The sequence below is a fragment of the Canis lupus genome, chromosome 1 (genome assembly GCF_048164855.1).
Source record: "Canis lupus baileyi chromosome 1, mCanLup2.hap1, whole genome shotgun sequence".
Classification (NCBI taxonomy): Eukaryota; Metazoa; Chordata; class Mammalia; order Carnivora; family Canidae; genus Canis; species Canis lupus.
In genome coordinates this window covers 110,972,614-110,985,572 of record NC_132838.1, presented here as the reverse complement: position 1 = coordinate 110,985,572, position 12,959 = coordinate 110,972,614, and the positions used below count along the sequence as shown (strand labels likewise).

Sequence of the window (12,959 nt, the reverse complement as noted above, 5' to 3'; positions counted from 1 at the left end):
TCCTGGGATTGAGTTCTGTGTCGGGCTCCCGGCATGGAGCCTGCTTCTCCCTCTGCCTGTGTCTCTGCCTTTCTCTCTATGTCTATCATGAATAAATAAATAAAATATTATAAAAAAGAGAGAGACCTCAGAGAGCAAAGAGCCCTGATCTCACCAGGAACAAAAACACTTGGAGAACTCCAGACATCCAAGTAGAAATGTTCACACTCAGGGAGTAGAGATGGCACATTCAGACAGCCCCACCCATGGCACACACTCCACACAGCGGGGAGGGCGGGGATGGGGGACTCCAGTGGGCACCAGACTCAGTGTAGCTGGTCAGGGAGGGCTCCCTGCAGGAGTGGACACGGCACCTGAAACCCAAAAGACAATTCAGAAGTCATCAAAGAGAAGTAGGGGAGTGCATGACAAGCAACACAATTTTGTCCCCATGAAATGGTCATCAACAACCACCGGAATGAAAAACTGAATATGAAAACGAATGAGGAGGGGATCCCTGGGTGGCTCAGTGGTTTGGCACCTGCCTTTGGCCCAGGGTGCGGTCCTGGAGTCCCAGAATCGAGTCCTGCATCGGGTTCCTGGCATAGAGCCTGCTTCTCCCTCTGCCTGTGTCTCTACCTCTCTCTCTCTCTCTCTCTCTCACACACACAAATAAGTAAATAAATATTTTAAAAATAAAAGATAGATAGATGATGGATAGATAGATAGATAGATAGATAGATAGATAGATAGATAGATAAAATGAATGAGGGATGCCTGAGTGGGTGGCTCAGTGGCTGAGAGTCTGCCTTCAGCTCAAGGTGTGATCCTGGGGTCCCAGGATGGAGTCCCACATCCAGCTCCTTGTGTGGAGCCTGCTTCTCCCTCTGCCTCTCTCTCTGTCTCTCTGTGTCTCTCATGAATAAATAAATAAAATCTTTAAAAAAAAAAGCCACAAATGAACAGTGCCCCTTTGGAAAACAGTTTAGTAGCTCCTCAAATTGTTCAACAGAGCTATCATGTGATCCAGCAACTCCATTACTAGGCATCTTACCCAAAGAACTGCACACAGGTTCACACCAAAACGTGTGCACGCATGCTCGTGGCAGTATTGTTCCTGACAACCAAAAAGTGGAAACAATCCAAATGCCCAACAGCTGATGAACAGATAAAGCCACATAGTGTGTGCATATGGAAGCCCACCCAGTGAATATTACTCTGCCATAAAAAGGAAGCACTGACACACACCACAACACGGATGAGCCCGAAAACCCGATGCTCAGTGAAAGAAGCCAACCACAGAAGGCCGTGCAGTGTATGATTCCAATCACATGACGTCCAGAATAGAAAAATCCATAGAACAGAAAGTTGATCAGTGGTGGCCCTACTGGGCCGGGGGAAGAAGGTAATGGGAGTGACCCCAATGGGCTAACGGGTATGGGGGTTCCTTTTCAGGGTGGTGAAAATGTTCTGGAATTAGATGGTGGTGATGGTTACACAACTTTGCAAATATGCTAAAAAACCATTGAATTAGGGATGCCTGGGTGGCTCAGCGTTTTGAGCATCTGCCTGTGGCCCAGGTCATGATCCCAGAGTCCTGGGTTCGAGTCCCACCTCAGGGTCCCTGCAGGGAGCCTGTTTCTCCCTCTGCCTGTGTCTCTGCCCACCCCCCCCCCACTCTCTCTCTCTCATTCTGTCTCTCATGAATAAACAAAATCTTAAAAGAAAATACAGCATACAATTCAATGTTTTGTTTTTTTTTTTAAGATTTTATTTATTCATGAGAGACACACACACAGAGAAGCAGGCTCCCTGCAGGGACCCCAATGCGGGACTCGATTCCAGGACTCCAGGATCATGATGGGCCAAAGGCAGATGCTTAACCAACAGAGCCACCCAGGTGCCCCAAATTGTATGCTTTAAAAAGATGAATTCTGGGCACCTGGGTGGCTCCGTTGGTTAAGCATCTGCCTTTGGCTCATATCATGATCCCGGGGTCCTGGGATCGAGCCCCACAGTGAGGAATCTGCTTTTCCCTCCACCTCCACCTGCTACCCCCAGCTTGTACTCTCTTTCCCTCTCCCTGTCAAATAAATAAATAAAATCTTAAAGAAAAAAAGGATAAATTTTATGGTATGTGAATATCTCTGTTGTTTTAAGTAGGCTCCACGCTGGAGGGCAGCTCTAATTCAATAGTCTGAGATCAAGAGTCAGACGGGCTTAACCAACTGATCCACCCAGGCGCCCCAATATCTCTGTTTTTAACAACAAAGGAAAGCAGAACTCTCAGACAGAAGGCAGAAAGTAGAGATCAAGGAAGGAACATTTCCACATCTCTTTGGCTCCAGATTTCCCTGACATAAGCCAGGGTCGCAGAGGAGGGAGGTGAGCACCAGGAGTGCTGGCGGGGAGGTGGGTTCTGGGATTCAGGAGTGAGGGGATGGGGTCTGGGCAGGGGGAGAGGGATTTGGGTGCCTGGTGGTCTCTCTGACACAAAGCTGCAGGCTCAGAGATGCTCTCTGCCTCCAGACACATGCTCTCCGTTCTCAGGGTCCACTGCTCCCACTGTTCCCACTGCTCCCACTCCCCCCTCCCTCTTGTGACCTCTTTCTCTCCCTCTCATCACCCTGCTCCCAGTTGTTATTGAGCTGATTCTGAGGTCCACCCTGAATGACCTTTAGCCTGTTCCTGTCCCCAAGATGGGCAAACATTGCAAGCAGCAAACAGTAAACAGCCCTACACTGACCTTGGAGCCAGAGCAGGGGTCAGAAACCTCTCCCAGGCCCACCCCACTGCGGGTCTGATTTAACCTCCCTCTTGATCTCTAGGACTCAGGTGGGGAGGAACCGCAGGGGTTGTCCTGGCTTAGTGAGATGAGAGAGAGCCGAGTTCAAATTCACCACCTGCTGGTTGAGGAGCCGTTAGCTAAGTGGCCTCACTTCCACCCCCAAGCCTCAGTTTTCTCATCTGTAAATGGGAATGATAAAGATGCCCCACTTCATAGTGCCAGAAAACACAAGCTTAATAAATAGCCTCTGACCTTGACCGAGCACCTCTGCGCTGTATCTGGCACTGGCAATTTACATAAATAGTCTCCTCTACTCTCCAGGGTAGGTAGTCCCTGACTCCCAGTCATCAATGAAGAAATAGGCCCAGAGAGGTTAAGCAATTTGCACCAGGTCACACAGTAGGGCAGATGTACAGTCAGGTTCTGAACCCCATCTCATGCCTGCCCACCATATATGGCAGGATTTTCTTTTCTTTCTTTCTTTTTTTATTTAAAAAAATATTTTATTTATTTATTCATGAGAGACACAGAGAGCAGAGACATAGGCAGAGGGAGAAGCAGGCTCCCTGTGGGGAACCCAATGCAGGACTCGATCCAGAGACCCTGGGATTACAACCTGAGCCAAAGGCAAGACACTCAACCACTGAGCCACCCAGGTGTCTCTTTTTTCTTTTCTCTTTTGGTCAAATACATAACATAAAATCTACCACATTAGCCATTTTAGGGGTGCACTTCAGTGACATTGGGTATATTCACAAATTGTGCAACCATCACCACCATCCATTTCCGGAACTTCTCGCCATCCAAAAGAGAAGCTCCAGGAGGTTTCATTTTACCAATTATTGCTAGCCTGGCCCTGCAGGGCACATTTGTTGTGCACCTACTGTGTGTGGGAGCCCACACTGGGGCCCCTGGAGTGAGCAGCATTCTGCTGGAAGCCTCTGGGTTAGCACCAAACCAGTAGCCGCCCCTTATCAATGGGAGATGCATTCCAAGACCCTCAGCGGATGGCTGAAACCACAGATTTGGATCTACCGTGTTTTCCTCTCCCTATATACCGATGATAAAGTTTAACTTATAAATTAGACACAGTAAGAGATTAACAACAATGACTAGGGGAGGGGTTGGGGGGAATGGGGTAGCTAGGTGACAGGCATTAAGGAGGGCACTTGATGTGTTGAGTATTGGGTGTTATACTGTATGTTGGAAAACTGAATTTAAATTAAAAAATAAAAGAGGGGGATGCCTGGGTGGCTCAGCAGTTGGGTGGCTGCCTTTGGCTCAGGTCGTGATCCTGGGATCCAGATCGAGTCCTGCATTGGGTTCTTACAAGGGGCCTGCTTCTCCCTCTGCCTGGATCTCTGTTTCTCTTCCTGTCTCTCTGTGTCTCTCATGAATAAATAAATAAATCAAGAAAGAAAGAAAGAAAGAAAGAAAGAAAGAAAGAAAGAAAGAAAAAGAAAGAAAGAAAGAAAGAAAGAAAGAAAGAAAGAAAGAAAGAAAGAAAGAAAGAAAGAGAAAGAAAGGAGGGAGGGAGGGAGGGAGGGAGGAAGGAAGGAAGGAAGGAAGGAAGGAAGGAAGGAAGGAAGGAAGGAAGAAGGAAGAAAAGGGGGCATCTGGGTGGCTCAGTGGTTGAGCATCTGCCTTTGGCTCAGGTGGTGATCCCAAGGTCCTTGGATGAGTCCCCCATCGGGCTCCCCACAGGGAGTCTGCTTCTCCCTCTGCCTGTCTTTGCCTCTCTCTCCGTGTCTCTCATAAATAAATAAAATCTTTTAAAAAAAGAAAAGAAAAAATATAATACTAATAAAAACAACGAATAATACTGAACTAGTACAATTATAATAATATCCTATAATAAAAGTTATGTGAGTGTGGTCTCCCTCTTTCCCTAAATATCTTTTTTTTTTTTCTTTTAAGATTTTATTTGTTTGAGAGAGAGAGCAAGAGCACAAGCAAGGGCAGAAGCAGAAGCTGAAGGAGAGGGAGAAGCAGATTCCTCACCAAGCAGGGAGCCTTTGTGGGGCTTGATCCCAGGACCCTGGGATTAGGACCTGAGCCGAAGGCAGAGCCAAAGGCTTAACTGACTGAGCCACCGAGGCGCCCCTCTGCCCCTAAATATCTTGTTGAACTGTACTCACCCCTTTTTGTGTGCTGATGTGAAATGATAAAATGCCCCTGTGAGGGGAATGACATAGGCACTGTGACATAGTATTTAGTGATGACCAGCCTGCTGGCATATTGTCAGATTATCTGCTTCCAAGCCTTGGTTGACCTTGGGTAACTGAAACTTTGGATAAACAGGGGATACTAGGGGCGCCAGGGTGGCTCACTTGGTTAAGCGTCTGCCTTTGGCTCAGATAGTGATCTCGGGGCCCTGGGGTCTAGCCCCACGTTAGGGCTCCCTGCTCAGCAGGGAGTCTGTTTCTCCCTCTCCCTCTGTCCCTTCCCCAGCTCATGCCTGCAACCTCCCTCAAATAAATAAATAAATAATTTTTAAAGGTGGGGGAACTACTGTATAAGTTGCTCAGGCTATGGCCAGCAAAGTGGGGTTGTCAGATTCACCACATAAAAATACAGGATCCTGATCGGGTTTGAATTTCAGATGAATAACAAACAATTTTTAGGATACTTCCCAAATAGTGCATGGTACGTACTTATACTAAAAGAAAAACTTGGGCAGCCTGGATGGCTCAGCGGTTTAGCACCACCTTTGGCCCAGAGCCTAGTCCTGGAGACTGGGGATCGAGTCCCACGTCGGGCTCTGTGCACAGAGCCTGCTTCTCCCTGAGTCTGTGCCTCTCTCTCATTCTGTGTCTCTCATGAACAAATAAATAAAACCTTTTAAAAAACCTTATTATTTGTCTGAATTCAAATGGGAATCCTGTATTTTATCTGGCAACCCTAGACTAAGGAATCCAGTCCATGGTCCGCTGACCAAGATGTGTGCTCTGGCTCTAGGCTGGGTCCTCCAGGAGAAAAAGGCTCATTTTCTTTCTGTCTAGTGTTGGGCCTGAGCCTGATAGTGACAACTTCCTACTAGGTGCACCTGGAATTTTCTCTCACGGAGCCTCACCCAGCTTTCACATGGGTGAAATCACATGGTGCATCACATTCTGGGAGGCAGGCACTTATGAGCATCCCCATCTTACAGAAGAGAACATTGAGGCCCAGGGAAGGAGTGGTAATTGCCCAGGTCACATGGTGAGAGGGTGTCTGGCCTGTAGTCCAGTGCCCAAGGGATCTTAGAAAGAAAATAACCAAAAGCATCCATAATTGGGGCACCTGGGTAGCTCAGTTGGTTAAGTATCTGCCTTCGGGTCAAGTCATGATCTCAGGGTCCTGGGATTGAGTCCTGTGTTGGGGTCTCTGCTTAGCAGGTAGCCTGCCTCTCCCTCCCTCTGCCTATGTATCTGCCTCTCTCTCTGTGTCTCTTGTGAATAAATAAATAAAAATTTAAAAAACACATATATTTAAAAAACAGAAACAGTCACGATCTGCGAGCACCACCGTTACCAGGGAGCTTGTTAAGATGTTTTCCTGTGTGGTTTCATTCCATTAAAGTCCTGCTGAAGTATGGATTGTAGGCCCATTTGTCAGAGAAGGCAACTGAGGTTAGAAAGAGGAGCCAGCAGGTGAAGTGGAGGCAGGATCTGAACACCTGTCATCGTAGGAGGGCCAGAGAGCTTCTGTCTTCTGTTGGGCCAGAGTGCCGGCAGGGTAGGAAGGAGGGAGGCCAGCAGGGGCGGGCAAGGTCTTTGCTTGTCACTGTTACCTGGGTCCCTCTCTCTGAAGTCCCTGCCAAGGGGCGTGGGGAGGCCGCCAGGGGAGGGCCCTGCTCTGAGCCATCTGCCCCCCTCCCCCAGCCAGGAGAGCTGAACGCGGAGGAAAGGAGGAAGGAAGGAGAGCCCCCAGAGATGCTGCCTCCTGGACTCAGGCCCCAGGCCCTGCCCTCCCTCTGCCTCTGCATTCTGGTCCTGGCCTGTGTTGTGGGTGAGGAGGAGTGGACGGGCGGGTGTGGGGCCCCTGCGGTGCTGTGGGCTGTGAGTGTGACCGTCTGTGTGGTGCGCAAGTTTGCACACATGCGGGTGTGGAGTTTGTGTGTTTTGTCGTACACCAATGTGTGCACGTTCCTGTGAGAACGTGTCAGCGGTGGCCCCGTGGGAGGCGGGTAACGTGGGAGTTGGCAAGAATGACAGTGGTCGTGTAGGTGTGTTGGTGTGTGGATTCATACAAGAATATGACGTCGTGGCAAACGTGTGTCTGTGAACATACACGTATATGTGTGTGTGCACTCATGTGTCTTTATGGGGGTTTCATGCAGAAAGATTTGGGGGCACTGCAGAAGATTTGAGTGTGTGGACACTGAGGGGGGCTGTACGTGCTGGGTTGTGAGCCTGTGTGAATTCTGCACGGGCATTTCAAGTTTTAACACTTACACGGTGCAGGGTGCCATCGCCAGTGCCTCAGGCGTGTTAACTCTGGGTTCTCACAGTATTCCTGGTGCAGGGCCTATCACCAACCCATTCTACAGAAGGGAAAACTGAGTATAGAAGAGGTTTGGTCACTGGGTAAGGCACACTGCAGGGCACACACGTGCTTCTGTACATGCATGAACACATATGTGCCTGTGTGAAGCCAAGGATCTGTGGGTGAGGCTCTGCCCAGGTGTGTGAGTGTGAGTGCTGGACAGGCAGGTGGGAACGAGGAGATGAAGTGGGATTGGAAGTGGTACCCCCAGCCCCTGGGAGGAATGACCAGCACAGCCCTGCTAACCTCCATCCCGAGGGGTACAAAGTCTTCCTGCACCCTCCCCCACCTGTGGAGGTGGTTCTGGGGGGAGTCACAGGAGAAGGGGGGGAGGCAGTGAGATCAGGTAGAGAAGGAGGCATCAGGAGGGAGGTGGGGGCAAGGAGGTGGGGTCACAAACTGAGGGGGGAAACTGAGGAGTGACAGGAGGGGCCGTGGGCACAGAAGGTTACAAGAAATTGACTGGTGATGGAAAGGGGGGACAAGTGGTCAAAGGGACATACGAGGTGAAGGCCAGCAGGGACGGTGTCAGGCGGTTGCCCTCGTACCCCGGGAGTGATGGCAATGGTGAGCATGGAGGGAAAGGGAGGAGGAAGGATTCTCAGGTCCCAGCCCACCCATGTTGCCCTCTGGTCCCACCTAGCACGGCAGCAAGCAGCGCCCACAGAATCCCCGAGCCCCCCACCGAGGCTGGTGAGTAGTCCTTGGAGCCTGGTGCCCAACAAGGTGAAGGAGGTGGTGACCAGGACCAGAGAGAAGTGGCAGTGGTTCTGGTCAGTGTGTGCAGCAGTGCTGGGGGGTGGACCCCTGGGTCTGAGGAGGAGGAGGAGCCTGGGGGCCTGGACCCCTGGGTCTGAGGGAGGAGGAACCTGGAGGCCTGGATCCCTGGGTCTGAGGGAAGAGGGGGCTGGGGACCTGGACCCCTGGGTCTGAGGGAGGAGGGGGCTGAGGGCCTGGACCCCTGGGTCAGAGGGAGGGGGGCAGGGCTTGAACTCTTGGGTTCTGAGTGGGATAAGGCTGGGTCTGAGAAGAGCAGAGGGTAAGAGTTGAGAGCAGTCACTCCCAAGTCGGAGGGTGGAGGGACTGATGAAAGGGGCAGAAGCCTTATGGATAGCTGGGGTCTCAACTCTTCTGTCCCCTCTTCTACAGGGGACCGGAGGCCTTCCAGGGCTTTGTGCAGACCTACTACGATGACCACTTGAAGGACCTGACTCTCCGTACCCGGGCCTGGCTCCGCAGCTCCAAAGACAGCCTTGTGAACCAGGCCCACAGCCTGTGCCCCCGGCTCTTCTGTGGGGACAGTGATTAGGATTAAAGTTTCTGCAGCCACCACAATAAAGAAATGCTTCTCTGTGTCCCTGTCCCAATCCCTTCCAATGTGGCCACCCCCAGCAGTTAATGAATTGAGGAAGCGACACCTGGCAAGGGAGGGACAATGGGGGACCCTGAGAGGAAGGAGTCAGGGGGATGACCCCCTGCCCCCTGGGACCCACCACTACGGGCTGGTGGCGGGAAGGAGACATCAGGCAACTGAGTTTGGGACGGGAAGGTGAAGGCGGGGGAGCAGGTGGGGTCAGCAGGTTCTCCCAATGACCCCTCACTCAGAGCTTGGCCTTTGCTACCCACGTGAGGGAAACCCCAGACCTCTTCCTGCTGGGTGCCCAGGACCCCCCACCTCTTCACAGTCCCTGCCCAGCCTGGCCCTCTCAGGAGCAAATTTTCAGAGTAGGGGCTCTCTGTGGCTTGACCTTGGGGACAGTCCCTGTCCTCTCTGCCCGCACCACCCCCTCAGCGGTCCTGTTGGCTAGGACTTTGGACTAGGGGACAAGGTGGGGGTGGTAGCTGTGGATGGGGAGGTGGATCTCAAGAGCTATAAAGCCTTTCTCTGCCCGTGTGGAGCTGGGGAGGACAGCCTGCCAGAGTCGGGTAAGAGAGGGTCCCCAGTGGAAACGGGGAAGGGGCAGCGGGGAGGGGGCAAAGATGATGAAGTCTGAAACTGTAAGAGTCCCTTTAGGTTCCTCCGCTGGAATGGGGGGAATTTAGAATCCTAGACTGTTTCCCCGTGCCGACGCCCCTTGGGGTGGGATCTCAGCCTCATCTCCAAATTACAGGTGACAGTAGGGCCTGAGGACCTCTGTCACAGGGTTGGGGTGAAGACAGACAGAATGAATGCAGAACAGAACTCGGAGCATCTGAAATGCACTCATCCCATGCTCTTCCCTCTGCAGGTTGTCCCTGAGTCTGTGGGGATGCATCCCTGTACAGACTGGGTCCTATTAGAAGTGTCACCCTCTGCCAAGGCTTTCCCAGGCTATGAGACACGCCCTCCCCCCGCCAGAGTACTTATTCCCCAGTGACACGCTGCAGATTTCCTCATGTAATATAGTTGATTGTATTTCTCTCTCACGTGGGCTCTGTAAGGGCAGGGCTGCTGCCTGCGTTCACAGCTGCGCCCAGAACTGGGATCGGTGCACAGTTCCATGCTCAAGAAATGCTTCTTGAGAGAATGAATGGATATTAGAACTAAGGTCTTTTTTTTTTTTTAATTTATTCATAAGAGACACAGAGAGAGAGGCAGAGACATAGGCAGAGGGAGAAGCAGGCTCCCTGAGGGAAGCCCAATGCAGAACTCGATCCCAGGACCCCGGGATCACGACCTGAGCCAAAGGCAGATGCTCAATCACTGAGCCACCCAGATGCCCCTAGAACTAAGTTCTTAAAATCCAGAGTAGAATCATAAAATGTTAGACAATGAGGCCCAAGCCAGTGCATCAGCAACTGGATCAGCAGGGAAGGAGGGGGGGAGAGGGAAGCCCAGCACCCTCCTCTTGAGTTTGGGGGGTAGTAGACAGGACAGGACAGGGTGGGGGCCGGGGGGAGCAGAGCAGGATAGATGTCACCAGTGACCCTGCCCTACAGCTTTCTCAGTGGTCCAGGTCTTCCGAAGCCATGGGTACCCGATACCTCCTGGTTCTGTTGCTTGTCCTCCTGGTATTGGGATTTGGTGAGTGTGGTCGGCCGGGGAGGAGGGTCTGTGAGGGGGATGAGATGAGCCCCCAGCATCTTCCCAGCCCAGTTCTTACCTGGCCCTACCCGTCCCCCTCCGTCCTTGCTTCATTGTCCCCTGCCACATGCTCCTCAGCTCTCCTAACGCATTCTACCCCTGCAGAGGTCCAGGGGGCCCATGAGTCCCAGCAAGATGAAACCACCAGCTCCGCCCTGCTCACCCAGATGCAGGAATCACTCTACAGTTACTGGGGCACAGCCAGATCGGCTGCCGAGGACCTGTACAAGAAGGCATACCCAACTACCATGGATGAGAAAATCAGGTATCAGGGCACCTGGGTGGCTCAATGGTTGAGCATCTGCCTTTGGCTCAGGTCATGATCCCGGGGTCCCGGGATTGAGTCCTGCACTGGGCTCCCCTCAGGGAGCCTGTTTCTCCCTCTGCCTATGTCTCTGCCTCTCTCTCTCTGTGTCTCTCATGAATAAACAAATAAAATCTTTAGAAAAAAAAAAAGAAAAAGAAAATCAGGTATCAACCCACTGCCACTGGGAATCAGGAGTCCCGGCCCCCCGGTCCTGTCTGAACCCTGGATTCTGAGATCCCAGCCCTGTCCTCCCTAGGGATCCAAGAGTTTGGGTTCCATCCACCTTTCCCCACAGGACACATGACTCTGGGCCCCCAGCCTGTTCCTCCCTCAGACTTGGGGTCCTCCCAGCCTCCCCCCGCTGCTCAGAGCTTCTGTCCTTTTTCTCCAGGGACATATACAGCAAAAGCACAGCAGCTGTGAGCACTTACGCAGGGATTTTCACTGACCAGCTACTTTCTATGCTGAAGGGAGACTCGTAACAGCTGAGCCCCGATCGTGGGGGAGGGGAGAGTCCAGACCCCACAACCCCTTGGCTCCTCTGACCAACCCCCCACTTCTCAGCACCTGTCAGCATCTTGCTCCCAGTGCTAGTCTGTCTTCTTATAAATAAATACATTTAAAAAGCCATTTCTTTTCTTTCATGTGGTTGTCTTTCTAAGATCTCAGGGAATGGAGCCGTCCATCCAACAGTGCTCATTGGATGCATGTAGCCGTAACTTGGTCAGTGGGAATAAAAGAGGCGAATAACAGTTGAGAATCATAACAACAAAATTAAAGATTGTCCTTCACCGAGGTTGGCCTTTCTCATATGTAAAATGACAAACCAGGAACACAGCTAGCTTCCAGTGGCCTCTGGCAGTATCCAGGCCCTGGATAGATACTTTGAACATGCATCACAGGGAGGTGTCCCATAGTCCTGTGATAGAGGGGACGCTGGTGCCCAGAGTCACTATGGAGTATAAAAAAAAATCAGTGTCCAGGTTTTCTGGGACCCAAGGGGATGGATCTGCAAAAGCTGTGCCCTGTGATAATGCCTATACACTTGTCCAACATGTATTTATTGAGACCCTACTAGGCCCAGGGGACACTGCAAGGGAAAGACAGAGAATTTTGTTTCTGTGCCCCCTCAAAAAGCTATTGATTGGGCCCTGGCCCAATTCCACACAGTTTTAGTGACTATGGCTTTGTGCTCTGTTTTGTTAGCTGTTCTCTCCTTATTAGCAATAGTAGTAACATCTTCTGAGCTCCCATTCAGGAATCGGGAGCTCTATTCTGTCTTGAGGTCACAAACAGAGGGGCTGGGGGAAGGGGGGGCGGTGAGGCTGAGGATGAGCAAGCTGACCAAGGGAGGAGATGACTTCAGGCAGCAATTTGTGCAATAACGAAAAGAAGAAGTGTAGAGTTGAAGGCCTGGGTACAGTCCCCTAGGCTGGGGGAGGGTCCCCTAGAAAACCTGGCTGGGCTGTCCACAGAGGATGCATCACAGAGCAGTGTGGTTAAGGCTTTTGTTGCTGGAAAGTGGGGGCCCACTCTCTTGGTCCCCAGGTCCACAACGGGCGATTAGTGGTTGGGAAATGGTATCTGGGCAGTGGGGAATTGCAGGCAAAAAGCACAGGATGAGGGGATCCCTGGGTGGCTCAGCGGTTTGGCGCCTGCCTTTGGCCCAGGGCGTGATCCTGGAGTCCCGGGATCGAGTCCCACATCAGGGTCCAGGCATGGAGCCTGCTTCTCCTTCCTCCTGTGTCTCTGCCTCTCTCTCTCTCTCTCAGTCTATCATAAATAAATAAATAAATAAATCTTAAAAAAAAAAAAAAAGCACAGGATGAGCAAGTAAGAACAGAGGTGATGCAGTCAGAGAGAACAGTGCTGGGGTCCCTGGGTAGATGGCTGGGGACCTGGACTTCTGGGTCCTGAGGGAGCAGAGGGTGGTCTGGACCCCCAAGTCCTAGGGGTGGGGCTGTTGGCCCCTGAGGATGCAGGGCCTGTGTTTCTCCTAATCTGCCTGGCATTAACTTCCAGCCAGCCTTTCAGCGTTCTTGGGGCAGCTTTCCCAGGTCTTGAGGATGGGGAGCTGTGAGTCTAGTAGAAAACAGGGACCTTGGGGGAGGTTGTGGGAAATGCCCCCAAGTCTCCGGAGCCTGGGAAGAGCTGAGGCTGCCAAACCCAGGGGGTGATGAGGAGGGGGGACCCCAGAGGAACAATCCCTGCTCTGTCCACTTGTTTCCCACGGACTCAAGCCAAACCAAACCACTGCCCAGTTCTGCTTCCAACCAATCCTGGTGCCCTTCCCA

At 51.8% G+C, this 12,959-nt stretch overlaps 2 protein-coding genes across 3 annotated transcripts; both read left to right on the top strand.

Moving 5' to 3' along the window:
• Positions 1–2,270: 2,270 nt before the first annotated feature.
• Positions 2,271–8,649, top strand: APOC4 (apolipoprotein C4). Its single transcript, XM_072830807.1, has 4 exons — positions 2,271–2,364; positions 6,631–6,757; positions 7,938–8,067; positions 8,444–8,649. Exons 2-4 carry the CDS (start codon positions 6,682–6,684, stop codon positions 8,601–8,603), a joined length of 366 nt encoding a protein of 121 aa, XP_072686908.1. The 5' UTR covers positions 2,271–2,364; positions 6,631–6,681; the 3' UTR covers positions 8,604–8,649.
• Positions 8,650–9,108: 459 nt separating this feature from the next.
• Positions 9,109–11,295, top strand: APOC2 (apolipoprotein C2). Of its 2 annotated transcripts, none has more exons than XM_072830290.1 (4): positions 9,109–9,220; positions 10,214–10,298; positions 10,464–10,623; positions 11,057–11,295. In XM_072830290.1, exons 1-4 carry the CDS (start codon positions 9,143–9,145, stop codon positions 11,145–11,147), a joined length of 414 nt encoding a protein of 137 aa, XP_072686391.1. In that variant the 5' UTR covers positions 9,109–9,142; the 3' UTR covers positions 11,148–11,295. The 2 variants fall into 2 exon arrangements, with proteins under 2 accessions (XP_072686391.1, XP_072686481.1); XM_072830380.1 differs by lacking the exon at positions 9,109–9,220 and adding an exon at positions 9,697–9,822.
• The last annotated feature ends 1,664 nt before the right edge of the window (positions 11,296–12,959 follow it).

What these genes read in the sequence shown, in the direction of transcription:
- APOC4 (XM_072830807.1), top strand. Translation starts at nt 6,682, where the DNA reads ATGCTGCCTCCTGGACTCAGGCCCCAGGCCCTGCCCTCCCTCTGCCTC. An exon ending in GGTCCTGGCCTGTGTTGTGG is followed by an intron (nt 6,758 to 7,937) that starts GTGAGGAGGAGT and finishes GGTCCCACCTAG; the next exon opens with CACGGCAGCAAGCAGCGCCC. An exon ending in GAGAAGTGGCAGTGGTTCTG is followed by an intron (nt 8,068 to 8,443) that starts GTCAGTGTGTGC and finishes CCTCTTCTACAG; the next exon opens with GGGACCGGAGGCCTTCCAGG.
- APOC2 (XM_072830290.1), top strand. Translation starts at nt 9,143, where the DNA reads ATGGGGAGGTGGATCTCAAGAGCTATAAAGCCTTTCTCTGCCCGTGTG. An exon ending in GGACAGCCTGCCAGAGTCGG is followed by an intron (nt 9,221 to 10,213) that starts GTAAGAGAGGGT and finishes CCTGCCCTACAG; the next exon opens with CTTTCTCAGTGGTCCAGGTC. An exon ending in ACCATGGATGAGAAAATCAG is followed by an intron (nt 10,624 to 11,056) that starts GTATCAGGGCAC and finishes CTTTTTCTCCAG; the next exon opens with GGACATATACAGCAAAAGCA.